We start from the raw sequence: 27,601 nt of genomic DNA on the forward strand, positions 1-27,601 counted from the left end.
ACCAAAAAATAACAATAAGTCCACGTAAGAGATGGACAAACAAAAACAAGTAAGGAGAGGAATGGGAAGTGGGGGCAAAATATATCAGAATCTAAACTCTTGTGGAATAATATTAATAGCAATAATTTATTTTTTTCTGCAACGGCATCAAGGGACAAACAAATCTCGAAGTGCCAATCTTCAGCAAGCAGTGATGACAAATAATGATAATCATAAACAACAACAATAATAATAATAATCAAAATAATAATGTACAGCCAATAAACACAATGCCCTACTTGCAGGGAAAACACACTTCAAAATATGGTAGAGCTCAGTAGCTATTTGAAACCAGTCCAAGTCCCACAGACTAGTACAGACCAGTACCACAAGTCCAGTCTGAGTCCAGTCAATAACCTCACTAGGCCTTGTTTTTGTGTGCATGTGTGTGTGACTGTCCTGTTGCGGACATCTTCAGTAGCACAGTCTATTGGGCACCCACTTTGCAGGGACAGTTCATTTGGGCACCCACTGGATTGAAGGACACCCCTGGGTGCCATGAGTAAAGTCTTTAGGGAACCCAGCCTATTCTCTTAGTAGTGTAAATGGGAACTCCTTCCACACACCGAGGACTTAGTGTTGATCATAAAACAGGTCAAACGAATGAGGGTTCACACAGTCCAAAAAACACCCAATAAGATTAGAGTCTCTTCAGTTCAGAATCATAGAAAAACAAAACAAATAATAACCATCATGATAATTATCATATAAGAACAACAACACAATAGCTAGGTCATTTAGGAACTGCCACAGAGGCTTCAGATTGGGAATGCTACTTCATAACTTTCATACATTCAAAAATAAAAAAATAAAAAAACAGGAAATCAAAAGTAAAGTTGGGGAAAAGGAAAACAAAACAAAAGAGAATATCATTTTGAAATTCTATGAAAAAAAAGCGCAAAGCGTCGAGCGAGGAGGAGGAAGAGGAGGAGGAGAAATTTACTCGTGTAGAAGCTCTTGGAGACAGTTGGGGGACTTGAAGATCTCGGGGACCTCGCTGTCAAGTTTGCAGATGACCTTGTAGATGGCCTTCTTCCAGGATGGGTCCACGTCTTTGCCGGCCACGATGGCGTTGAAGAACTCCCTCAGTGTGATCTCGGCCACCTCCAGGAAGCGATCAGGGACCTTTAATAGACACAGGAAGGAAAGAAATGGTTCATCTATGGAAGTACATTGATGACAAAACACCCGTCAGTTTGATATGGTGGATAGCTCTAAACACTACAATACCCACAAGCCTCTGCTACAGTTGCCAATATGAACAAAGAAAATATGATCAAAACACTGTCATAGTTGCCAAAATCATCTAGAATTGACTCAAAGCTTGAAAGTGAATTGTTTGCAGAAAGTTTTCTGAAAAGCTCCTTGAGAGTTGTAATTAACTTCTCTCCTTACTTTTTCTACGTACACAGGCTTGTGCCTTTGCCGTTTCATCAAAGAACGGAACATTTTCTAATGCAGTTGCTCATCTTTTGTACTGATGAACCGGGGGAGTTTCTTGTCCATCCAAACCTTCCAAGTGTCTATGCAGAAAATGAACGGGACATCTGGAACCCTGAATGCCCAAAAGACCTCCTTCCCCTTCACAGCTCTATCATTTTGCAGCCGTGTTTGCTTGCATTTTGCTCAACACTGCCACCCCCTCCCTTGTAGAATATGTTCATATTTTCACAGTGGATGTAAAACCATGAATCTCCTGTCTCTTGAGTATCTACTTCCTTAAAAGCCAATTGAGGCGTCAGCCTGAGAAAAGTCACTTCTTGTGAATTCTCAGGTTTCTCACACCTCCCACTTCTCTCCCCACAACACGGTGAGTGTGACATCTTTATGAGTCCCACTGTAAATCTGTGACCAAACAAGAGAGCGGAGCTGAGTGAAGAGCGGCGGAGAGGTGCTGGCGAAAGAGGAAGTACTAAATGCTTTGGGAACGGGGAGACACGCCGCCTCTTTAGTGTCCCTGACAGCAGCGCTCACCGACACCATGGAGATGATTAGTCTGGCAAAGATCTGTGACACCTTCCCCCAAGCCAACACTCTGTCACACACACACACACACTCATGCAGGCGTGAGCACACACACCAGTGCACACACCTCCTTGTGCCAAGGAGATGACACATCCTGTACTGTTACAGAGCTCTACATAATGCTTGCCACACACACACACACATACACTAGCTACCCTGGTGTATTTGGCTGAGTCTCTTTCCTCGACTCAAAGCTCCAGGGCGATGCAGCCTTCAGGGGTCACCTGCTTGGATAATGCTGACTGTCTCCCTGCCCGCCTCCCTTGATGCTCGCACACACACAAACACACACTGTCGCACTCACACTCATACAGCAGCAGCAGCTTGCCCAAATGCCTGACAGTGCGCACTCCGCTCCTCTCCTCCAGTGTCCTGCAGATACTCATCAGGAGTGTCAGGACACAGCAAGGTTAGTGGCCACTGGAACACACACACACACACACACACACACACACAGACAGGCATGTACACTCACAGTCAAACACACAGGCATGCCTCTTCACACACACATACACACTTATACACACATGGGACAGCCACCCACCCCCCTCGGGGTGATGAATGGAGGCTAAGATGCCCGTGTGTCTGGTGTGTGTGCATATTTCTGTCCACTGCTCGAGTGAAAAGGTGAGTCGTGAATAAGGAGCCTGTACAGTGTGTGTGTGTGTGTGTGTGTGTGTGTGTTTGACAGAGAGAGAGAGAGAGAGAGAGAGAAATCGCGCAAGCTAACCCAATTCCCCAAATATTGAATTCCCCTCTGGTGCGATAGAAGTGGATATAATTCATTGTTTGGGCTGCTGTCGTCTCTGAAATACTGGCACAATGACCCCAGTGCGAGGGCAGCTGTGTGTGTGTGTGTGTGTGTGTGTGTATGCGTTGTAAGGGTCTGTGTGGGCATGTGCACCCTTTTCCCAAAAGACCTCGCTAACGGGCCGGTGCAGCGCAGCGCCCTGTCCGTTAGATGCAGGGAGTGCCGCATTACTAAGAATATTCCTGCATGGAATTTCTCCTGACGTTTTGACTATAAAAGGACAGCAAAACGCTGACTGCAAGGAGAAAGCAATGTCAAGGAGAAAAGGGTATTGGTATTTCAGATCCTCTTGACTGAGAGAGCGAGAATGGAAGGGAGGGAGGGAGAGATGGCAAGAGAAGGAGGGGCTGAGAAGAGTCTAAGGAGAGAGAGCGGAGCGACAGAACAGGGGGAGTTATTCCTGTCCCACAAGCCTTTGTTTTGCAAGTACGTGTGAGTTGTGTATGGGAGCTCCTGACCACCAGTGAGCCTTAACTGTTTGCAACCCCTCCCTTGTCCCACTACACCCGCCCCCCCTCCCCTTCATCTCTCTCTCTAGGGTCAGCTGTTGGGCCTTTGTTCCAGAGGCATTGTGGGGGATTATCCAGTGTGGCCGTTCATTCGCTCGACTGTCCGGTAAATGGGGCCAATCGCGTGGCTCACAATCCTTCATACATATTTCATAGGGCTTTTTAACAACTTCTCAGCAGAGCCCAAAATTAAAGGACAGATGTACAAAGAGGGGAGGAGAGAGGGAGGGAGGGAGGGAGGGAGAGAGGCAGGAAAACAAAAGTATAGAGCGATGGATGGAGGGTTGTGTGTGTGTGTGTGTGTGTGTGTGTGTGGGGAATGACGCCTGGAAAAGGCAAACAAGGTGACTGAGAGTACGTCCACACTTTGCCGGCTAAATTTGAAAACGCACTTTTTTCTCTTTGGCTTTGGTCAGGGTCACGGCATTTTTCTCACCTGAAAACAGAGCTCCAGGGCGGATAAATGTTTTTTAGTGTGAAAAACTGAGCTTTTGGAAAGTGGCAGTAAATTTAAGAAGACAACCTTCTGTCTCCTCTAACTTTCTCAGCGTAGCTCAGGAAACGCTGTTTTGCTTGATCAACGGGAAGCATTTATAGACTGCAATCAAATCACTATTTCATGCTTTTTCAGGTAACAAAGGAAGAAAAATGAACATTAGAATCCCTAAATTGTAAGTTTACATGTATTAAAACACTGTAATTAAATATAGTATAAGTGGTTTTCAGATGTAAACAGCATTTTCAAATTTAGCTGACTTACTGTGGTTGAATGAAAGAGGACTTGCATGACTGAGGTGGACCTCTTCATGTGTCACACACAGACGCACACACACTTTCTGCTGATAAAATCGTATGGCCTTCAGAAAAATGAGGGGTTTTGTTCAGAGAGAAGGTGCGAAAAAGACAGGGAGGATGGAAGTGTGTGTGTGTGTGTGTGTGGCGGGGGGTCCAAAAAAACAAAAGCTTTCATGAAAAGGGATATTATTGTTGCTCTACCCCTGTGTAACACAATATGAAAGGAGGAAGACAGAGAGGGGAAACGGGAGAAAAGAATCAGCAAAGGAGAAAAAGCTGGTCTCTAATACATAATTCCCTAACATTGCATTTGCATTGTGCTGTATGTTGGGTAAATGCCAATCAAGGAGGAAGGAAGGAAGGAAGGAAGGAAGGAAGGAAGGAAGAAAGACCGAAAGAAAGAGGGACCTCTCTGACAAGAGACAGCGATGAGGCAGTTAATCACTCTCATTCACCGACTCCCCCCTCTCCCCCACATCTCTCTCCCCCATTCTCTCCACCTCTCTCCATCTCCCTCTCTCGTGACAGGTTGCTTTGAGACAGAAGGATAAGCTCTTTTTCAGAGAGAGGGAATCGGATTTCCTGCTTTTTGATGAGATAATAAAATATGACGGAGGACAATAGGAGCCTGTGGACGGCTTGCTGAGAGCTATTCACTCCAGCAGTGGCCCCTGTCTTAAGACTGCTTAGACAAACGTTTAAAAAGGTAGCCAGAGGCCCAAGCCCTCGCATAAAGGCTACTGTTACGCACACTGTGTGCAAGTATGTGTGTGTGTGTGTGTCTTTGCATGTGTTTTGCTAAAGCCTGAGAAATCTCTTCTCTCTCGGTGACTCAGGGTTGGCTGTTTGTTTGGCCAACGTGTTTTCTCCCCTTTGCTTTTGGGAACTGTCAGGAGATGTATTGCACCTCCTATTTGCACAGCGTTGGCCAAACAAGACGAGACCCTGGAAGATAAGGCTGTGTGTGCAAGTGAGTGTGTGTGCTGGTGAGCTGTAGCCTTGAAGGATGAAATGCAGGGACACAACATAAGCCCCTGCTACCAGCCAGGTTAATTCCTAACCCCAACACAGCCTGGGAATACCAACACTTCACATGCTTTTCGGCCACTGTATTTGTTTGTATGTGTGTGTGTGTGAGAGACAGGGAATTTATAGATCTTGTAATGCACTGAATGCCACAGATGGGGTTTCTTTGCAGTGACTGTTTTTCAAGAATATTCTCACTTTGCTGACAGCGAAACATACGTTCGAAAGCAAGAGTTGAAACTGAAGTTGAGCAGGCCTGTGACATTTCAGTGAGTCAAGCCAGAGCTTCCCGAACCTCGAACACACACTCACACATAGGCCCCTGTGCCTCACGTATCTGCTCTGATCAATAATCTACAAAGGCCTTGATAAGCCCTTGGCCCACACTGTCACTTTAGGCAAACACAACCCATGTCCCCTTTCTTCCTACCCCTCACTGCGCTTGTCCCCAACCCCCTCTCCCGCTGATAAGACTGTGCCATGGCTGAACAGTCCAACCAACTCGCGAGGAAAAAGAACGGACAGTGGATCCGTCGTTTGATCATTTCTTTCCCAAGTCCTTAATTTTCTTCATCATCTCAACCTTCTACTTTTCCTGAATTCCTTTTAAATCCAAAGTGTGCTTTTTTCTCCGTGCTTAGGTGACTACTGGGACGGGAAACAGGCCTCAAAGCTGAGCAAACACCAGCCACCCTCACTCTACTGATAGCCTTGAGAACATGGAGCCTTGAGGGGCTGTTGTGTATACATGTATGTGTGTGTGTGTCTTGCTGTCTAGTGTGTGTATGTGTGTGAGCACGAGCAGTAGCGTCACATGGGCTCTTCTCAAGGTGCACCTCCACCGTGGAGTCAAGGACAGGACAGGGTCAAAGACGCTGATGAAGTCGCTTTCCTATCCCATCTTCCTCACTCCTCCCTACACCTTCACTTGCCTCAACCCCCCACCCCTACACACACACACACACACACAGACACACAGACAGGCTGAGAATTCATATCATATCAGGGCCTGTTTGATGTCTTTCCTCCCCTCTTTCCATCCCCTCTCTTTCCCTTGCTTTATAGAAATTGGGGGTTGTGGCGAAGGTGCTAGTTTTATATCAAGCCAAGCAACAGACACAGACAGAAAAATTACCTAAACTCAGACAAATTGCAAACAGCAGGGGAAGCCAGAAATCACAGTTCAAGCCCTTGTTTAGAGACTTAAAAATTCATCGTCTGAGCTTGTATGGCAGACACAAGCTGAGTGAAAGCGATCTAAACGAAGGGGGGTCACAGAGCGCTGTAACAGGGCCTCTGGAGGTCAGGAAGTCAACCCGGCTCAGAGAGACAGAGAGAGCAGCAGGCAGAAGGGAAAGAAAGGAGCAAGGGAGTCTGGAAGATAGGAACAGGACATCTGGAGAGGAGGAGAACAGAGGGAGGGAGGGAGAGGAAGAATAGAAGGGTAGGAGGAAGGAGGGTGTGGGTAGGCGGGGAAAACAATAAAGGATGGAGAGCAAGGAGCTGCAGCGAAGGAGGGAGGATGGAAGATGGATGGATGGATGGAAGGAGGAAGGAAGGAAGGGCAAGTGAGAGAACAAGATGGCAGGAGAAGAAAGAAAAATAATAAACTGCAGATTGGATTGAAGGAGGGAGAGTTTGGCAGGGGAAATGGGAAGTGTGTGTGTGTGTGTGTGTGTGAATGGGGGGGGTTGCTTTGACACATCTGCAGCTCTGATGCACGCCCTGGTCATTTTGGCATGAGTCCCTTTGCCACGCTTCATTAGTCTCACACACACACACACACATGGGGAGGGAGACCAAAATGGTCCAGAAATAATGACATAATCAGCAGCTGTGCCACAGAGCAGGCTGCCCCTCACAAGGTGACCAGGGACAGAAGGAGGGAGGAGAGGGGAGAAGAAGGGAGGAGGAGGAGGAGGAGGAGGAGGGGGGGTACTGGTGGAAAAGCAGGGAGGAGGGAGAATCAAGTGTTGGACGAGCGCAGCGAGAGGGTATGTATGTGTGTGTGTGTGAGCAGGTGAGAAAAGGAGAGAGGGGATCATGTAGTTCTTTATGTTTAAGTGATTTCTTTGCCACCCCCGGTGCCCCAGGCTCTACACACAGCTCTGGTCATTTAATCAGCGCACAGAATAAAGTGGCTTATTCTCACATACACATGCACATATGCGAACACACACACACACACACACACACACACACACACACACACACACACACACACGGTGAAGAAAAGACCTGTCAGGCTACGTCAAACGGGGGCCCTCAATAGCCCCCGGCTATTCACTGAGAAGCAGATGATCCTGCTCTCTATTCTTTTCTTTCCCTAACTTTTTTACGAGGAGAATTAAAAAGCCAAGTCAAGTCGCAAATGACGCTGATGGCACAGCGAAGGTCCGGTGCAATATCTGATCTATCTATCTCAATTTGTTAGAATCTTTTTAAAGATCTTTCGTAGATACATTTGCCACTGAGACCAGCTGGGTACAGTTGGGAGTTGTATTTGCGTTGGTTTGTATGAGGATTATTACGTTGTTAGAAAGTAGTTTCAATAAAAACTGTTGACAGTGTTTTGTAGATTATCCAGAGTATCAGGGACAGTGTTTCTGGAAAGACATGTTGCCATCATCACAAAGTTGTGACTTCTCACAGTCTCATGACGTTTAAATGAGAATCTGATTGTACGAGTGTATCATAGTGTCTTGTTGAACTCTGCGTCTCAGTCTGTGTCTATGATCATCTCTCACATCTGTGATTCAGTTCAAAATGTTGAAAATGATAAATATAAGCGTACAACATCTCCTCAGGTCATCATTATTACTGCCTTAATTGTTCCATCTCTGTAGAAACTGAAGCTGGTGTATCTACACACACATGATTGTGTGTGGGTATACAACTACAGCAACTTCTCTACTTATTATTTGTTGCTGTGTATGACCGTGTGCTGTACAGCTGTAATGTGCACGCATGATAAATGCACATGTAAGGTAGTTTGGTGTACATCAACCTTTTCTCAATGGGAGCGATAGAGACCAGGGGAATGACAGTAGATACTGTAGATATGAGGGGAAGAAGGGGGATCAGGGGAGGTGTGTGTGTGTGTGTAGTTGACATAAAGCCACTGGCAAATTGTATCGGTTGTATTTTTGGCAGCGCTGAACCTAAATCTATACCGCCAGCTTTTCATCTCTCTCCCTCTATCTTCTACCTCTTTTTGTCTTCAATCGCTCTTCAAAGAGAACCCTAGAGCCTTTTACTGAAAACACCACACCTGTGTGCAAGTGTGTGTTTTTAGGTACGTATGTTTATACATGTTTGTATCTGTGTCTTTGCCTGTGCATCCAGTGCAACGGCCGTGACCTTTTCACCTCAAATTCCCTGAGGTCGAACCCCGGTCAAAGACACACCCCACACACACACAAACTCACCATGACCTACGTGGTGAGAAAAGCAGAAAACAAAAAGAACAGAAATGAAGGAGTGCAAGACAGGGAGGGGAAAAGCAGAAGGAGGAGGAGGAGGAGGAGAAAACAGACATTAGCCTCTCTGGGTGGAGAACAAATGGAGCCCCGAGAGGGACGTGAAGAGGAGGAACGAGGGAGTGAGGGGGGAAGGAGAGGTGAAGCACACAATGCTATGGGGCACGGCGGTTGGACAGACAGCATCTGCTCTCAGCTCTCTGTGGCTCTGGTAATGGATGGAGAGTTGGAGAGACACCGAGAGAGCGCAAAGGAGGGAGACGGAGAGAGACAGCGGGAGGAAAAGCTGGGGAAAAAAAGAGGGAGGAAGAGAGGATAATAGAGGGAAAAGGCAGAGAGCTGGCTGAGGGAACAGGAGCGGAAAAAGTCAAACTTTCGAAAGTTTGCTTTCATTATTTGGTCACTTTGGATGAAAAATCACTGTGGATAAGTGCGTATCTGTGGAAGGGCGTTATCAATTCAAATAGAGGGATGACAGACGGATGGACAGACAAAAGAGGAAGAGGGACAAAAGGAGTGAGACATCTTTCTAATAGGAGAAAGAGCAGCTGATAAGGGAGGACACACGATACCCGCATGTGTATGTGCGGACGAAGGCTTCTCACCGTGTTCGCTGGTACCTCCCTCTCACATAGAGATCATAGGGACTTCCTCTTTTAAATGCCGAGGTGTGTGCATGTATGGGTGTATGCGTGAGTGTGTGTGTGTCTTCTGTGGGAGGAGTGGTCACTGACAGAGGAAACTTGGCCTAGTCTGTCTTATGGAAATCTGAGAGTTTCCCAGAGCCATCATAAAACTGCCTCTTTATCAGACCCCACCCCCCCTCTCTCGCTCTCTCTCCCTCTCTCTGTCTCTAACCCATTACCAGGTCACACACATTCCTGTCTTATGAAAGATGATGTGTGTTGTCATTGGGGGTTCAAAGACAGACAGAGGGGGCTGCGGAGTAAAAAGAAAAGGACACTAAGGGAGAATTTTCACTTGAGTCCTCACATGAAAGCGCTGCTCGCTCAAAGTCAAGGCTTTGGGAGGCCGGGTGTGTTTTCGGAAGACTTTGATGGCGATGGACAGAGCGAATGAGAAGCGGAGAAGAAAGAGAAGAAGAGAGGGCATCAGGAGGGGGGCTGAGAAAAGAGGAAAGTAGAGCCGGGGTCTAGGTAATTAACGGCAAGCTCTTTAATTACCGCTGGTGTTCATTGTGCCAGAAGGAATGTGACAATTATGCCATTAAAACTTCCTAATGGGGGGAAAAAGCGAGGGAGAAAGGGGGAGAGGGGATAACGGAAGACATGCAAAAGAGGAGGATGAAAGAATGAAAGGAGAGAGGCAACAGAAGGAAGAGAGAACGACGAGAGGGAGCGAGGGAGGAGGGATATGAAAGGAAAAGGGGAAACAATCGCGACAAAAGAGAAGCTGGGAGGGAGATGGGGAGCGTATTAGGCCAGCACAGTGACAGAGCAGATTAGCATCAAACAAGAAAGGCCACAGACGTGTGTGTGTGTGTCAATGTGTGTGTGTGTGTGCGTGTGTGATCACTGAAACAGAGGACATATTCATTCCAAAGACGCCACCAAGGTGGATGGAACTTTGATGATGCAGAATCTGGCAAAGGGAAAACTCAGAGTGTGTGTGTGTGTGTGTGTGTGTGTGTGCTTGCTGAATCTGCGTAGGCTCCTGTTTCAAGTGGTGGTGCAGGCAGGTAGGGGAGGAAGAAGAGGAGGAGGAGGAGGAGGAGGAGGTGGAGGAGGAGAAAGGGGAGAGATCCACAGAAAAGGGCCTTGGGGGCATCCTGATACACATCCAGTACATTTCCATCTCCATGTTACCTCTATGACTCACACACACACACACACACACACACACACACACACACACGCACATAAGACGGCGAAAACATAACAAATGTGTTTGTGCACATGCATAACACACACAAACACACCATTCCCACACAAACATCAAACAGCAAAAAACACACATCCCACGCACCCGCACTCACAAACATACGCAGTCATACACACAAATAACACCCACACACACACACACACACACACACACACACACCAGAAAGCCACACACAAACACTTACACGCAGAGTCTTCGTGCTCACCAAGGCGGTTGGTTTGTCAGGGGGGTTAGAATTTGCATGGCTGGGCAAATTTTCCTTGTGCTAAACTCTAATCAGCTCCTGTATCTCTCAGACACCTGCCCAGCAAAAAAACCTTAATATGCAAAACACCTTCCCTCCCTCCTCCACCGCCGCAGCTCCTCGGCCAACAGAAGACTTATTCACCTGGCCTCTCTCACTCTTTTCCTCTCCGTCTGTCTTCTTGCAAATTTTCACATTTATGTATGCAAATAGGCTGTTCCCCTTAAGCCCGTTTTCAACAGTAGCTTCCTGGTGCCAGGAGAAGAATGATAGTTTTGTCTGAGACTCAGAAAGAAGGGGTTTGTCAGCGGGGGAAAAGATGGCATGTTACCTGTGTGTGGGCTGGTACGGCATTTTCGTTGGGTGCTGAGTTCAAATATTTTTTTTGAGGGGGGTTTGCACAATCTCTCTTCCTAAAGGTTGTTCTGTCCATGGTTTTCTGTGACCGGTTATGTGACTCACGCAACCCTGTCCAAGAATCTTTTGGGTCCATTTACTTTCTTTAAAGTGAAATACATTCAAAGATATGTAGGTTTGAGTTGTCTCATCCAGTTTACATTTGGCCCCACTCCTGATGTAGTTAGATTTTTTACATTTATTTCTTTTCAAGGCACAAACAAAGTGAAACAAATGCTGAATGTTTGAGAGTCCCTCTCCTCTCAAACATGTGTTTTGCTTATTGTTTCTTTCACTTGGATGTTTGAGCTTCACTGTGCAGAAAGATGTTTGTGCAGTTTGACACTAGAAGACTGTTTTCAAATGTGTCTGCTGAAGTTAGAACAATTATCTGTGCTTGTCTTATAACTTGATTTCATAACAATCAAGCTTGATTTTTGAAAATTCATAGATTCTGGACTATTCAATGATGGAGAAGGAATAGATGTAAGTTTAGAAATGTTTAACTAAGTAAGGGGATATTTAGCTTCAGTTCTTCAAAACGACATATATATACATATACACATGTATATATATATATATATGTATATATATAAATACCCAGTTTGTGATGCTGTGTGTTTGTGGGATATTATTTCCCAACAGGGACCTCCATTTCCTGTCATGGGTGTCAGGTGATTTACCATAAGCAGAGCATAATTTGATATGAAAAAAGACACAAGCTTCTGAAGGAAAACAATCCCTCATTCCAGGATCAGGAAAAATGAAACCTAAATGATTAGGACAAACCCAAAAAACACTTATTATCCTTTACCAGTGTTCTCCTTACTGCGATTCGCTTTTACCATTGGTGGTGTAAAACACTTTGCTGCAGCCATTTAAGGTCACTCTATCTTCTTGATTTAAACTTATCCCCCTGTCACTAAACAAATCATTCCTGCCGTCATGAGCAACAGAACAGAAGGAATCGTGTCATTTTTCTTTGTGCTTTGCTCTGATGGACTTTGGGCTTATTGAGACCTCATATATACAAGTGCTTCTGCCTGCCAGAGTCTTTCAAAGCCTCCCTTAAGAGGGCTGAAGATGGATGTGGGGAAGTGTGTGTGTGTGTGTGTGTGTGTGTGTGTGTGTGTGAGTGTGTTTGGGTGCACACAGAGGAGCCCCAGTGGACAAATAACGGACAGAGAGAGAGAGAGAGAGACGTAAACAGAGAGAAAGAGAGTGAAGCACTTTAAATGTGAGCGCTGCAAATCTCCCACTGCTCGCAAGGGCACTTCTCTCGTGCACGTCATCTCTCTTTCCCCCCCTCTCTCCTTCTACCCTTCTTTCTCCCCTTTCCATTCCCCTCGATTCCCTTTCTCCTTCCCTCCCTTCATCGCTCTCTCCTTTGTCTCTGAGCTCTCACCCTCTATCCCCTATCTATCCATCTCCCTCTTCCCCCTCTCCCCCTCTTTCTCTCCCCTTCCTCTCACTAAAACAGTAGGACGCTTAACCTTGATAACAGTGAGATTTTTTCCCCCCTCAATGTGACACACACACACACACACACACACACACACACACACACTGGAGAAGTGCTTTGCCAGCATGCCAGGCCGGTCCAAGGGACGGCTGTACCCTTCGAGGTGAACAGGACACTGGGAAATGCAGCAACAACAAAACACTCACACACATACACGAACACACACACACAGACTCGATCTCTCTAACAAATACACACGCAGAAACACACACACACACACACACACACACACACACAAACCCAGATCACTCCAGGTCCTTCTTAACACAAGCCTTTTAAAGGTCTATTGTCAGCTGACATTGAGAGAGCACTGGCGATCCTGAAACGTTTTACACACACACACACACACACACACACACACACACACACACAGTGGCGAAAGGAGAAGTGTGAAAATGAAACATATTAAAGGTGAAGTTGCCTGCCGAGAATTTATGATTACAATACACTGGAAGACACGCATAAACATCTCACCACACATGATAGGAAATTGAGGACGGGGAAGTAACACACACACACACACACACACTGAGAACCACTGAGGGGAAATTAACAGTGAGGAAGAGGCAAAACGAGCGAGGTGTCCGTAAGGTTTCTTCCTCATTGGCCTCTATATGGCTTTAGAAAAACAATATATTCTTCATATTATTGCTAACTCTATCTCCAAATTTGGTGAATTGATGAGTTTTTCAGGTAAACTGAAGGATTAAGTTGAGAAAATTCTCCTACTTCTTTGAAAACGGGTATTTCTGAGAAAGCGTATTATCACAAATCAGAAAGTTAGGCTGTTCTAGAGAGGGTTTTCACAGCGACGATATACATTGTAGTGCAGTGTGCCGAGTGCGGCAGGATGTATAAGAGACTTGAACTCAGCATTGAGAGCAGTCACAGCGAGGTGGTGTCAGAGAGGACACAGTGAGACGGTGTCACACTACCCGTCTGCATCATGAGCTATCCGGTGAAAATCAACGTTTTTTGATATGGACCACATTATCTCTCAGCTCTTCCCCTCACTGAGAACATACAGCTTTTTACGGTTTGGTGTGCATTCAATTGCTGAAAGTGTTTACCTCAAAGTCGTTGGCCTTGTTGTAGTGCATGTTGAGGGCTCGGTAGAGCTCGCAGTCGCGGCTGACGCCCAGCTCCTCGGTCCCAGTGACTCCGTCGTTGATGGACTGGCGGGCAAACTTCTCCATCTGGATGTAGTAGAACTCCCTGAAGTTGCTGAACCACTTGATGAGCTGGGAGGTTATGCAGCGATTAAACTGGAACGAGAGATGAGGAGGAGTTAGCACTGTTTAGGGTGCTAGTATTGTTGAAAAGAAAAAGTCAAATATCACTTGAAATGCAAAGACATTTTTAGTGGAAATCAATGAGATCTGTACATGTTCTTCATGCAAGCAGCGTACAGGAAAGACTGTCATGTCTAGACCTTATTAAGTCATTGCATTTGAGTATGAGCGAAAAGTGTGAGATGACAGCGTGTCATTTCACATCAGAATCAGTCGAGACGTGAGGTGATAGCTTAAAAGACTGATGGAGAAAGATAAAAGACGAGAGCAAGACGGATCACAGGTCGTGGAGTGAGGGAAGATAATAGAGATATTAAGTAAGACAGCGAGCAAGGATGGGGGGAGGGAGTGTGTGCGTGAGAGTGTGTGTGGTTCATCTTCCCCACTGGGAGCAGACCTCCCCCCTATCATAACCCTGAGAGTGGAGAGAGAGGTGGAAGGCGGGGAGGGAGGGGGGTGCGAGACCGCAAACACATAATTGACCAGAAAAACGATTAAGTCATCATCTGAAGCGCCCTGGCCCGCAGGGGGCTCAAACATGTACTTAACCCCGTTCACCAATTACACCCTGATTCTCCTCCCCTCTCCGCACCTCCCAGCCAGAAAGAAAGGAGAAGAAAAAGAGCCAGAAAAAAAGAAAGAGGAAGAGAGAGAAAGAGATGATAAGCGTTGCGGAGAAGACTGTGGCTATCTGATCTGTGCCGCTCGACTGGATTCAATAGGACGAGGTAAACCTATTAAGAGCCTCGGCTGGTCCCGGCTCTTTTTACGCCTGGTCTCAGCAATGAAAACAGACTGTCTAAACATCCAGACCTCTAGATAAGGACCTCAGGGGCTCAGGATAGCTTCCTAGCCCAGTCACCCTAAAATGCCCCCCTGAAAGCTCTGATAGAACCCCTAAAAACATACCAATAACACCTTAACTTCTTTCCTCAGTGACTCCCCGAAATTACATCTCACAAATTCTAAATTCTAGCCTGTGAAAGCTTAATACCCCTAACCATCACCCACACACACAGGCCTTCACTCCTCCCTCCCCTCTGCTCTTTTTGTGGTGCTGGAAGAATGGGGGGACAAAACGCTACTAAACGCTGAGCGGACTGCTCGCTGGGGAGGCAGAGCGGTTTTGACATGGAGATTAGGCTCTGGCTATTGTTCGACAACACACAGACACGCACAAACATGCGCGCACACTCTTCGCAATCCGGGATGGCAGTCAAACACACGCAAGCACATGAAGATGGGAGGGCGAGGCAACAGAACAGAGAGACGGGGGCAGAGAAGTTGGCGAATCAGAAGCCTGGAAAGAGTTGGACCAAGGTGGGACGGGGCTAAAGGAGAGGGCCGTGCCTTTCTGGAATGATCAGCAGATGACATAATGGCAGAGTGGAAAAGAATAAGTCAGCTTGACATTGTTTGGCAGGGGTTTGGGAGGGTGTATGTGGGGGGGAGGAGGGGAAGCATGGTGACTGTCGTAAAGTGCAGGGTGAGCATAAATGGGGAAATGAGGGAGGGAGGCGGGGGGGGCAGGGAGGAGAGGAGGACGGGTGCAGGTCAGTGCCGTTGGACAATAGCGCTTCGCTGGTGGGGGGGGGCAGAGGGTCGGAACGTGAGCAGTCAGCAAGCTGGGGTCGTGACATCGGAGTGTCAAACAAACAAACTACTGACACTTACAAATACATCGGCTGCACGGGGCTATTCTTAAACACACACAATGCAGCAGACGGTCGGAGTGTGACAACGCACAAAAAACACTATTTCATTCAAGTTGTCTGTGTAATATAAACCTTTCCTTGTGTGTAAGATCAGAACACGTCTTATTGGGTGTGAATCTGAGACATTAGCGAATTGGTGCGGGATCCATGCAAGCGTGTGTGCGTACATGCATCTGAGCGCGTGCAAGACCGAGCGCTACATACTGAGATTAAAGTCAGTGAAAGAGTTACCATCGCTCATGTGGGAGACCTTTGGTGTCACTGCATCCGAGTGACAGATAGATTTGTCACTTTGGACAAGGATTACTTTATTATACTGACAGCTCAGGAGAAGATGCATTACGGCCTGTGCAGTTGAACTGAACTGTGGCTCAATCACCGCACAGACCACACAAGGTACAATATTTACTGTACATGCAGGTAAATGCACTAAATTACATTATATCCGCATCAACTGCTCCCAGCACACTCAGGGACTCAATTTTGGCAAGTCCCCCTGCAGCTTCCAGCAGTCTTGGTTCATTAAGTTGCTGGTGGGGGACGGAGGACCCCTGATAGCGGCTAAGGACGAGTGTTTTCAGTGTAAAAGGAGGGAATTGGTTCAAAGGAGCACATCACTGCAGCTCCTTAATCAGAGCTGGCAGGGGTCAGCCCGCACAGACATGAGATGCAGCGAGGAGAATGTGTGTCTGTGTGTTTGAGTCGACGCACTGCGTTTGAGCATATAAGTGTGTATCAGGGTGTGTGTGTGTGTGTGTGTGTGTGTGTGTGTGTGTGTGTGTGCGTGCCTGGCTGAGAGGCAGATGAGAGAGAGACAGCGAGAGCGTGTTTCTCACACTCACACTCAAGAGCCTGTGAAAGGTCAGCGCTTAGTGCTAACAGCACAAGATAGAAAGTGGCATACACACACACACACACACACACACACGTTCTGCTCATGCACAGGCGCATACTTAAGTCCAGAATAGGAAAACACTCAAGTATCCTTGGTCTAAACTATATTAGTCGCCTGCCAAAAGTATTCAGGCGCTTTGACTGTCGGTCCCAAACGTCTGCACACACATCAGCTAATTTATTAGTATGTAGAATGAAATTGGTTTTTATAGTTCCAGTCTTTTGGTTTAGGATGAAATGTGAAATGAAATGAAAGAAATGCTGAAAAGCATTTGGAATGAAAAGCGAAAGTGTGTCTCTTGCCAACACTTTCTCTGACATAGTGGTCAACAATGGAGCAGAAAGCATACAGATGACCTCAGAGTGCTAAGCTACATCCAGAACAACCGGAGAGGCGAGCAGAAAGACAGAGAAGCCTGTACGGGCCTCCCTCTCTCTCCCTGTCTCTCTCTCTTTCTCTTTCTCCCTCTCTCTCTCTATCGTAAGCCCCTTCACAGTCATCAGGGCTTTCCAACGTTTCCTGTTTTCGCAGGGGTGAATTGTGGGAGATAATCTCCGGCTGCCTATTGGCTGACTGCACACAAAAAGCGGCCCTGGAAAGCGGGCTTTTGTTACTGCAGCGACTCAAATCCAGCGGCTGGCTTTTCTTTCTCCCCGGCCCCGCCGAGGCACACATACCATGCCACACCATCAGCGAAAAAAAAGAAAAGAGAAGGAATGACATATAGAAAAGGGAAAACCCTCCTGACCTCCGCTACTCCACAGCACATGACTGGCCCAAATACTGAGGCTTGTCTCTAAAAGAGCCAAAGAGAGATAGACAAAGAAAGCAAGGTGTGTGTGTCAGGTTGTGTTTTTTTTTAAATGACAATGTATATCTACAATACATCAAGGTCCAAACAGCCTGTAATGAATATACAATACATCCACACACCATATCTCTTTACAAAGCAAATAACTTTAGCTGACTTTATTAATTGACTGAATGTCTTTATTTAATCTGTTCATTAATCTGTTATAATTATTCACCCTTCATCAAAACAATATCTGTGATAATAATGAGACGTCTTAAAGCTAGTGGGATGATACCATAGGCTGTCATTAGCAGCACCAACAATGGTATTATGACACATCTGTCAAAACATTTCAAAAACACCAAAAGTCAAAAAAAAGTCACAATAGTCTTAAAAGGAGCTTATTCAAGGGGAACAACAGCTACAGCGTCCCCCAGTTGTCGGGGCAACCCACTTCCCACGTTCATTAGGTTCTTGACAGTCAAGACCTGATTAGTCGAGACCTGATTAGCCTTCAAGACTTATGTCTGAGGACAGCCACTCGCTAAGAGGCCTCACTGCCTGCATCTAATTAGATAGTCAGTCTCATTCCCATACATGTCTACTAACTTACAGCTTGAGTCCATTGTTCTCTACTGAAAACAAAAACAAACCAGTGTGACTCATAATCTCCTTAACTATCTTGACCTTGTTTAACTATCTGATGAGGCCATTCACGAAGAGGCCACCTCTTTGGGAATGATTAGTCAGTGAAACAAAGTGGTTAAAATATAAAATGGTAATTGTTGCTGCAATTGTTCAACAGCAAATAACATCAATGTCAAACTAGTGGGATGCTTTAATATTATAATATATAATGTAATGTTTATTATAACTCTAACCCTTAACATTTACAGGTGCAAACATGTACCCTCCTTTTCAAGATGACCAATGATGTGCTGAGAGAAAAGCATGTGACCCGCGAGTCATGGTCGGTGGCAACGGCATCCAAGAGGGGGCAGCTGGGAAAAAAGGGGACCTTTATCTTCTGATTTGAATAAGATGGCCTGGATATGTCACAATGTTTACCCCTCCGTATGGTCCGAGAGGGGCGCGCACACACACACACACAAAACAACAACAACACGAACAAACTCGGTCGCGCACACTACAACGGCCATTGTGTTGTTGTTCTTGTTTTTTTTTGCAGCTTACATATTGTGCTTTGTTTTACAAATTTCCTTCATTAAACTCCGAGCGGAGCCAACGCTCATCCTTGCCATGTTCCCTAAACTGGCTCTTTCTCTTCTCCCCTCCCTCTATCAAACTATCCTCCCTACACCTGCTCAGATAACCACTCCTCCGTCTCTAGGCTCCATCCTCCTCTCTGCCCTCTCCACCCCTCCATTACTCATCACCGCTCTTTATCTTTAGAATACTCATAGGCTCTCCAGCTCCCTCATGTAAACCCATTCAACTTCCTCTTCTTTCATCTTTTGCATAAAACCATAACTTAGTAAGGGAAAGGGACTCGTTTCAAGACAGACAAGCATACAGTGTTCACGGCAACTGAAGCTGGCACGTCACAAATACTAAACTTCCTCTTCTAAAGCAGGTGCGTTGACAAATGTACAAGGAAGAAATGCGGCAAAAGGCAGAAAAGAGAAAATTAAGGCAACAGAGTGTTATCCATCTTTACACTTGTTACACGCAGCAAAAAAAAGTCACCATCTCAAGAAGGTTAAGGTACAACGATCATAGTGTATCAGAATTAAAAAGGAAGATATAATGTTGTAAACTAAAAGGACTGAAGAGGAAGAACATGTTTGGACTTACCTTGACGTCAGAGAAGAACATCTTGAGCATATTAGAGCTTGGGTAGCGGGTGTAGAAAAACATGAGCTTGGCCTTCTTCAGATGATTGGGAGAGAGACCCTCTTGGATCTGAAAATAGCTTCCATTAAGGACATTAACAACTGTTTGGGGGGAAACAACTTATGGTGGATCAAGCAAATGTAGCTACTGATATTATCACAAATACAATATGTGCGTGCTAATAATTGGCAGCAAGATTGGCAAGAAATTATCATTTGGATGATGGGTAACCAAATGTCCTTTCAGGCATGAATGCAGGGCTGCTGGGGGCGGCGGGGGCTGGGGGGGGGGACCAAAGCAAAACCATTTGCTTGCAATTAGCATCGTGCGTATCAGGTGTGAGAGCGTCACGGTAAATAAAACGCTGGCCAGCACTACAGCCGATGCTTTTACATAAGGAGGCTCATTTCACAGTCAAAGTAAGCAAACGCCTTTGCCTACACCCTGCGCTAACCTCCACCCAAAAAAAGGAAGAAGAAAAAAGGACACATTTGCATATCACAGACAAAGACAGCAGTTAACGCCAGTGACGGGCAAGAAGGCCTAATGGCTTGGCGACAACACATGCCAAGCCTGAATATGACTGTCTGATATTGGCTTCATATCAGTGACAAAACAAGGTCTAGGAGATAGTCCCAAACACTGGCCCAAGCAACATGAAAATCCTTCTCACACTCACATAGGCCGTATTCAAATACATGTCAGAGGCCTTGTCTTCCTAATGGATCGCCTGGATTGAACAGCGGAAAGGATGGAGATGGACTGGTGGGGGCACCTTGAGGGATAGTATGGTTCCAACCTTCAATTACATCCCCCTCCTCCTCCCTCTGCTCCACCCCTACCCCCCAGCCTCTCAGCCGCTGCCAAACCCTTGGAGGAGCAAAAGAAGGAGGAGGAGAAGGAGAAGAGGGACTCCGAGGCTTTGGACTCAGCGAGTGATGGGGGGGACTGAAACACATCTGCGCCACCGAACGGCCCAAGCCATTTCCATGGTGAATTAACGGCCGTATAATGCATCTGATAATATCAATCTGGAGGATAAGACATTGAAAAGGGAGCGGGGATGGGGGCGGGCTGCATGTTAAAACCTCAGGCTGTTTCAACAAGAGGGTTTTCATCAAGCAGAAGCAAGACAGGGCTTTAAATTACACTGAAGATACAGCCCTAAGTTTTCATGAAGACTGTTTACACTTGAGTGGACAAAATACATTGCTTGACATTATTTATGATCTGCAGGGGTGGCTGTGATCGTTAAAATCAGTCAAGTGTCCAGATGTAGCTGTAACTATAGAATGGGAAGAAGGCATCAGCTGCTAGATTGGATTGCCCTTGGCCTCAGGGTTACACAGCAAAGCCAGCAAATGCTGAACCACACTGGGTTGGCTCCTTAAAGACCCTGTCTACTTTGTCTGATTCAGTGAGAGAGAGAGAGAGAGAGAGAGAGAGAGAGTTAGTTGTATACGCAGCGAGGGTCTTGTGGGGGAAACCCTGGCAGACTGGTGTTACTCTGTCAGGCCTGGCCAAAAGAGCAGCACTTCACTCTCCACACCACACCATCTGCTCCAAGTGGAGGGGATACAATGGATCCTCAGACAGAGAAAAAGAGAGCCCTTTTTCAGTAAGGCAAGGTGGGATTTATTTGCTGTGAAAGCTGTGCACTTACACTTAGATTAATTTGTTTTTGCTTTTTCAATTAGGATTAGCATCGCTTTCCCCTTATCATTGAAATTAAAAATTATTTTAAAACAAAGATGTCGAGGTTTTACCTCTCAGGCCATAAACACAATATCACCTCCCTTCAGACGACAATTAAGAAGCTTCATATCTCCTGATGAGGCATTTTCATCTCCAATTCACTCACAGCTTGCAAATGTAATTGTGATTGGACTTAGGGGTGGCGTGCTAGGCTATTATTTTGTCATGATGGTGCACTCATACCAGCTGGCCCACTGTTCGCTTGCCACATCTGACAAGACATCATCATTCTCACAACACTTCCCCAAAGCCCAAAGTCATGAGAGGAAAATAGCTGCTCCACTTCCTAATTCCAGGTGTAAGGACAAGAATATTTGGAGTCGGACGGAGAACAAATGAGGAAATTGATAGTAGCCATCTGCTCCTTAACGCTGCCGAGAGCTGGTGAACTTGAACACACCTCGCAAAATGTCTGACAAGCTGTCTCTGGCTTCTGAGGCTCCAGGAAAAAAAAGAAAGCTACAGAAATATCAAACAATTCTACATCAGTGGAACCAGTTATAAACAGAGAGAGTACAAATGCAAATAAAGTGATTTATAAACGTCGTAGAAATTATGATAAAAAATGTACAAAACGATGTCTTGTCATTTACAAGAAACTTAGTTCCTAAACCTGTGGAATAAACTCTGGGAATCAAAAATAAAAGACCACATGTGGACATGTGTTTCTACCTATTCTTTTCATTTAGGGGGAGTACATCTGTTAATGCCCTGAATTTATAAATGCTACAATGAAAGCCACAGCATCTGGCATATGTGGTTATTGTTTGATTGTTTTCTGCTTTCTCTCAGTCTCTGTATGTCTCTCTCCCTTTGCTCTTTTCATCCCTCCATCGGGAGCCCGTAGAAGCAAAGGATTATGGATCTCTGGAAAGCGTTCACCCTTGGGTCAGAAGACAAGACAAGGCGAGGTAATGAAAGATAAACAGCTCGCTGCAAACACCTGTTAACGTCCGCTTCAAAGAAAAGACAGGGAGGAGGGGGGGGTTGCAGGGAGGGAAAACAAAAAAAGAAGTATTTGGCTGCCAAGCAACAGCCGAAGGGCCCCCCGGGCTGTTGACAGATCTTTATGAAATGAAAAAAAGAGAAAAGAAACGACAATGATTGTGGGCTTTTTACAACAGCGATGGATGATAAGAGGAACACAAGAGAAAACACAAGCAATCATAAATATACATCTTTACTGAGTCCTCAGGCGAACCTTTTGTGACATGCACACACACACACACACACACACACACACACACACACAAAGACACGCACACGCAAAAGGCTAGGCTCTCAGGTACACACAAGAGCAAAAACAAGGCATCAAAAGTGTTAAATATACATATTCACTTAACTAATAAAGCCCCAACAGGTAAAAAGCTGTTGGATTAATTTCTTAAGCATGTAATGAATGTTAATGACAAAGCTTTCTAAGGACAACCAGCGTGACACAAATCAAACTTTCATAAGGGTTAAGGGGTGTTGAATACTTAGGGACTAAGGCGGCATAGGGGAAACAGAGAAGGGACTGAATATATCTGTTTAAGCTATTAGTCCTGAGTCCCCAGGGGATTCAATTTGAGCCTCCCATAGGGCATAGCCTCTTTATCCGTAGGGCATGATTGGGGCACACTGGGGTTAAACTATAAGGGAGGCTATATAACACCATTGTGTGCCAAGTTTCAGGATGCTATCTCTCTCCTTGTTCTTTCAGGCCATTTTTTATAAAAGGAATTGGGGCAGTAAATGTCGTGGGGACCTAATCTTTGTGAGTAAGTGATATGTGACAAGAAAGCTTTTAAAGCACTTAGGACTGAAGATGGAAGAAAAAGGCTGTACGGTGCTGTGAGAAGGAAGAGGTATGAGTATAAAAATAAATACAACAATGCAGTACAATGGAGAAGAGAACAGCAGTGGGAGGAAAAGTGATTCATCAACAATTTCTCAGATTCTTAGGCTAGTTTCAAACAGGCTAAAAAAGATTGGATTTTTAAGATGCAATGTTTTGCACCTGTCTCTACAGGGAGTTACCACCTGAAATCAGATTTTTCCTGGCTTACACAGGCATGAGCTGGTCTGAACTAGACCACGTAGAAAACATCAGGGTCATACACATTCACTTATTATTGCCTTTCAAACCCCTCAAAATGCACACTCACACACACACACACACACACACACACACACACCACCCAGATCTTTTTAAAGGATACATTGCTGCCTGAGTAGGGTGAGATGTCAGCCATGTCCTGGAGGTCACCACACTCAGACTTGATGAGGGACAGGGAGAGTCCCTCGGCTGTGCTGCCTGGGTGCGCTGGTGAACAAGAGCGATGGTGGTGCCCCAGGTGGTGACCTGATGCCATCTTGGTCCTCAGGCTGGTGGTCTCCCGGGACAGGTCCATGGAGTCTGGTGAGGAACGGTCCTTTCCTGTGTAGCCACCTGTGGGCGCACCAAGGGGACTCTGGAAAGGGTAGCCCATGAGAGGCAGTGGAAAGGGGTGTCTGAAGGATGGGGGGCTGAAGCCCATGGAGGCAGAGAGTGAGGAGGGGTGAAGGGCGGGGTGATGGTGCCCGCCATGTGCACCCACAGCTGAGGACTGGTGGTGGTGGTGGTGGTGGTGCTCACTGGGTGTCTTCCTCACAACTAACGGCAGTGCCTCAGTTTGGTCATTGGTGGCGCCTGGCATGCCAGGCATGCTGGCAAAGGAGTCTAGTGGATTGGGAATGATGACATCGCCGAAGCACTGCAGCCTCTGGTTGGCGGTGTGGAAGTTGGGGTTGTCTCCATTGACAACGGTGGGAAATCTCTCAGGAGGTATGGAAAGTGGGGGGAAGGCCTGCTGGGGTGTAGGGCGTGGAGGCTTCGCAAACACCTTTACCACTGTGTCTACCACCTGGGTCATGGCTGAATTGAGTTCCTGCTTCAGTGTTTCTGCCAGCTGTTTACCTTCAGCATGCATGGAGGAGCCTGGACCTCCCTGGCCTTTGCTCCGGCCGAGCCCCTCTCTTCTTGGCTTCTCTCTGTCCGCCAGGAGGGCCTGCTCCTGAAGCAATGCCCGCGCCCTGTCCAGGAAATGGCCCGGGTCCAGGTCAGACATCTCGTTGTCAGAGCGCAAGTCATCTCCACCCCGGTCATCTCCACCAGTGTCAGACCTGGCTGGGCTGTCCTCAGACATGTTTCCTATGTCATTGTGAAGGTCATTGTGGAGGTCATTGTGTTCTGAGTCGTCGGTTGAGTCATAGATCTGAAAGAACTTCTCCTGCAGCTGGCGTAGCTGTTTCTGCATGTCCTCCAGCTGCAGCTTCAGTTGTCGTCGCTCCTCCTGTTTCTGTTCCTTCCTCTGGCACACCAGCTGGGTGAAGCTTTGCTGTTGCTGCTGTGGCAGACGCTGCTTACGCTTGTTCTCTCGGCTGCTACTGCTGCACACCTCGCCTCCCCGTGGGCTGCTGGGGGCCTGCTGCTGAGACTGAGGGGGTGGGCAGTCTAGCTCCATCTCCCTGTCTCCATCCATGTCATGGTCATGCTCATGACGGGAAGAAGCAGGCACCACCACACTGGGTGAGTGGCTCATACCCCGTATAATGTTCTCTACACGGGCTCGCTTGGCACGCAGGTGTTCATCATTGAGACGTTCGATGTCAAAGGTGGCCAGGCCAGGAGGACGACCAAACGGTGACAAGCACTCTTGAGGGGTGCTGTCCTGGGAGGAGTTACTGCAGGCATCCTCCTGGGGAGCATCTGAACTTGCATTGGAGAGCCCTGATCCGGGAAAGCCGGCATCCCCTCGATCACCCCTGTCCCCTCTTTCTCCTCTCTCAGGTCCTCCTCCATTTTTAGCCATGTTATTCTTGAGAAGCTGGGAGATAATGGTGGTGCCAGGGAAGGGCATCATTGTGTCCTCGTATGAGTTGGCCCTCTTCAGTAGCTTTCGGAGTACATTGGACTTGGACTCACTGTCGCTGGCTGATACAACGCCAGGCCCACCATGTGGCTGCACTACAGAGCACTCCATGGAGTCGGTGTCTGATCCGTGGTGAGAGTGGGAGCTCAGAGAGTTCATGGCACTGAAAATGGCTGCTTTGGCGCGGGCAATGTTATCAGTGGTTGCTGTTGTGGCTGCTGCTGTGGAGGAGGCTGTGCTGCCCACGGTCCTCTTAACACCAATGTCCACACGTCTTCGCTTGGTCTGTCTGTTCAGGAGGGAGTCGCTGTCATGGTCCGGCATCACGGGCTGCTGCTATTGGGCCATATCCCACAAACCCAGTCCTCTAGGATCAAAGCCTTTGAGTACCTGTGGGCAAAAATTCACAGCTGCATGATTCACCAAAGTAAAAAATATTTTAAGAATCTAAGTCACTTGCTCATTCAGGCAGGACATGTCCTACAACACTTTCATTTCAAAACTAAATGTACATTGAACAGTAAAGCTTGAATGTTTTTGATTGATTTGACTGAAACAATCTAATCTGTCAACCTAAAGAAAATTACATTAGACTACATTATGGATATAACCGGGGAGTTTTGTTTCAAGCCAGCAGGCAATCCCTCCTAACATGCTCCTACAAGGACAGGGACATCCATGGTTACATTTAGTAAGGACCAGTGACAGAGTGGTAAAGGGAACAGGCAAGATGGGGTCAGAATTAGGCCTTGGCTCGACATTCCAGGGCAAAGTCCTACATTTTATCCTGTCCCCTGTTACACGCCGCGCGACACTGAACCAGTTCCCACGGAACACAAAGCTGCATAAAATTATGATAATTACTTAAGTACTTGTCCTCATTTCCATTTTTGTGGGGTGTGAGCCAACATAGGAGCTATTAACTCATAAAATAAAATAAAAGGAAATAGGGTTAAGAGTATCTAAAAAAAAAAAGGTAGTGTACAAGGGGAAGCAATGACATTGTACATGTCTTTATATACACTTTACGAAATCCTATTAAGTAAGTGAGCTATCGTTTGATCAATTCAACAAAATATTATCTTTTTAAACCGTGTTTACACACTGCGTAATTTTAAAATGCAAGTCCTGTGTTCACATTAATCAATATAGCCATCATATCTTAAGCAATGGGGAGAGTGACACATAAAAGAAACAAAATAGGCCTATTGATTTTGGTGCCAGCGTGAGCTCACTTCTGTGTTTTTTGTTTGTCTTTTCATCTGGCAAGGGCAGTTAATTCTGCTCAAATGAATAGGTCACAAGGGTCAACTCTGGCAAGGAGCAACTTAAAGCGCTCTTACAAAAACCCTAATGCCCCTCTGAAAGCAAAACGTTTTGTCAGTACAGGCCTGCATCAATAATGCTATGTAAGCAGCGGTGGCAGTGTCTTACTCAAAGCCATATCAGATGCATCCAATCTCAAATGTAGTGATATTATCAGAGACAATTTCATCGGTATGCCTGTCTTTAAAAATTATAATTTTTCTGAGGTTAGGAAATTTATAAATTTGGCAATGTTTATTTAACAGCGTAAAAGTGGCAAAAGTGTTGCAACAATTTGCATTTTTCTTTTTACACTCTTCAGGAAAACACCAGCCCTCATTACGACTCACAGTGGCTCAATAAACAATGATAAAATATAACAAATACAAATGCAGTATTCTTTTCTTGACTTCAGTTTTACAGATGGCAAATATAATCAAACGTTACACTGATTTAGGTAGACTTTAAGATAGATCTACAGAATGAATTAGAATTTTAAATACAAAAATGTCTAATGACTGATTCAGATCTATGTTTAATTTTGCTATGATATGAAGACGTCTAATTTGAAGATCCAGTTTTAGTGGTAAATGGGGGCAAACAGCAGGGAAAACTGAACTCCAGTGAGATTTAAATACATTTTCTTTAACGGATTATTTGCTTGCTCTAACTAAAAGACATTGTATCATCTTTACTGCATGTGGAAGGATATTTCTTATTAAAAAAAAAAAGAATGGCTTCTTTCTTATCACTCAGTCTCACAGACACATTCACACTGTACACACACACACACACACACACACACACACACACACTCACACACACACAACTTTGCTGTCGGCTTTGTTAGAAGCTGTGTATTGTGATGCACCACACAAGTGACACGCATTGGCAGGTTTTTCACTCTGAAAAACACATTCAGTAAACCGACTAGATAAAACTGTAAAAGTCAAATTTTTCTGGAAGAACAGGTTAAATGTTTCCCCCCTAAAAACCGTCCTGTTGATGTAACACCAGTATTCTAAAATAAAACCCTTTGATAAATGGCTTTGGCCCAAGTCTTGACAGCCACATCCAGCAGTTCAGACAAGAGGTGATACATCTCTAAGAAAAAAAAACTTGACTTGATCGCCTCAGGATCTTAACAATGAGCTTGAAATAGTCACCAGCACCTGTCTTTTCCGACGGCGCACCTGTCTGCCATTGCCCATGCGCACTCTCTCTCTCTCTGTAGTAAAAAATGAACTACACGTCTGAACAACGAGCTGTAGATGTTCTCTCCAACTTTTATAGATCTGCACCCCATCTTTTCAACCTGGTTCTTCACTGGAGACCTTATGTTGCCTTTTGA

The 27,601-nt window shown here is 46.0% G+C and overlaps 1 protein-coding gene across 1 annotated transcript; it reads right to left on the reverse strand.

Annotated features, from left to right (window-relative positions):
- Positions 1-978: 978 nt before the first annotated feature.
- On the reverse strand, positions 979-25,269 carry LOC139302429 (prospero homeobox protein 1-like). The gene is made up of 5 exons (XM_070926118.1): positions 24,512-25,269; positions 23,254-24,463; positions 19,259-19,366; positions 13,819-14,013; positions 979-1,164 (listed from the first exon to the last, which is right to left on the reverse strand). The coding sequence occupies exons 1-5, from the start codon at positions 25,267-25,269 to the stop codon at positions 979-981; spliced, it is 2,457 nt and encodes an 818-aa protein (XP_070782219.1).
- Positions 25,270-27,601: the final 2,332 nt, after the last annotated feature.

Source organism: Enoplosus armatus, chromosome 19, assembly GCF_043641665.1.
Source record: "Enoplosus armatus isolate fEnoArm2 chromosome 19, fEnoArm2.hap1, whole genome shotgun sequence".
NCBI lineage: Eukaryota > Metazoa > Chordata > Actinopteri > Centrarchiformes > Enoplosidae > Enoplosus > Enoplosus armatus.

Bases quoted from the DNA above. Each gene is read 5' to 3' on its own strand.
- LOC139302429 (XM_070926118.1), bottom strand. From the start codon at position 25,269: ATGCCGGACCATGACAGCGACTCCCTCCTGAACAGACAGACCAAGCGA. The intron at 24,464-24,511 runs GTCTCAGCAGCA...CGAGGTGTGCAG, and splicing joins CTAGACTGCCCACCCCCTCA to CAGTAGCAGCCGAGAGAACA. The intron at 14,014-19,258 runs GTAAGTCCAAAC...CTCTCGTTCCAG, and splicing joins TGTTCTTCTCTGACGTCAAG to TTTAATCGCTGCATAACCTC.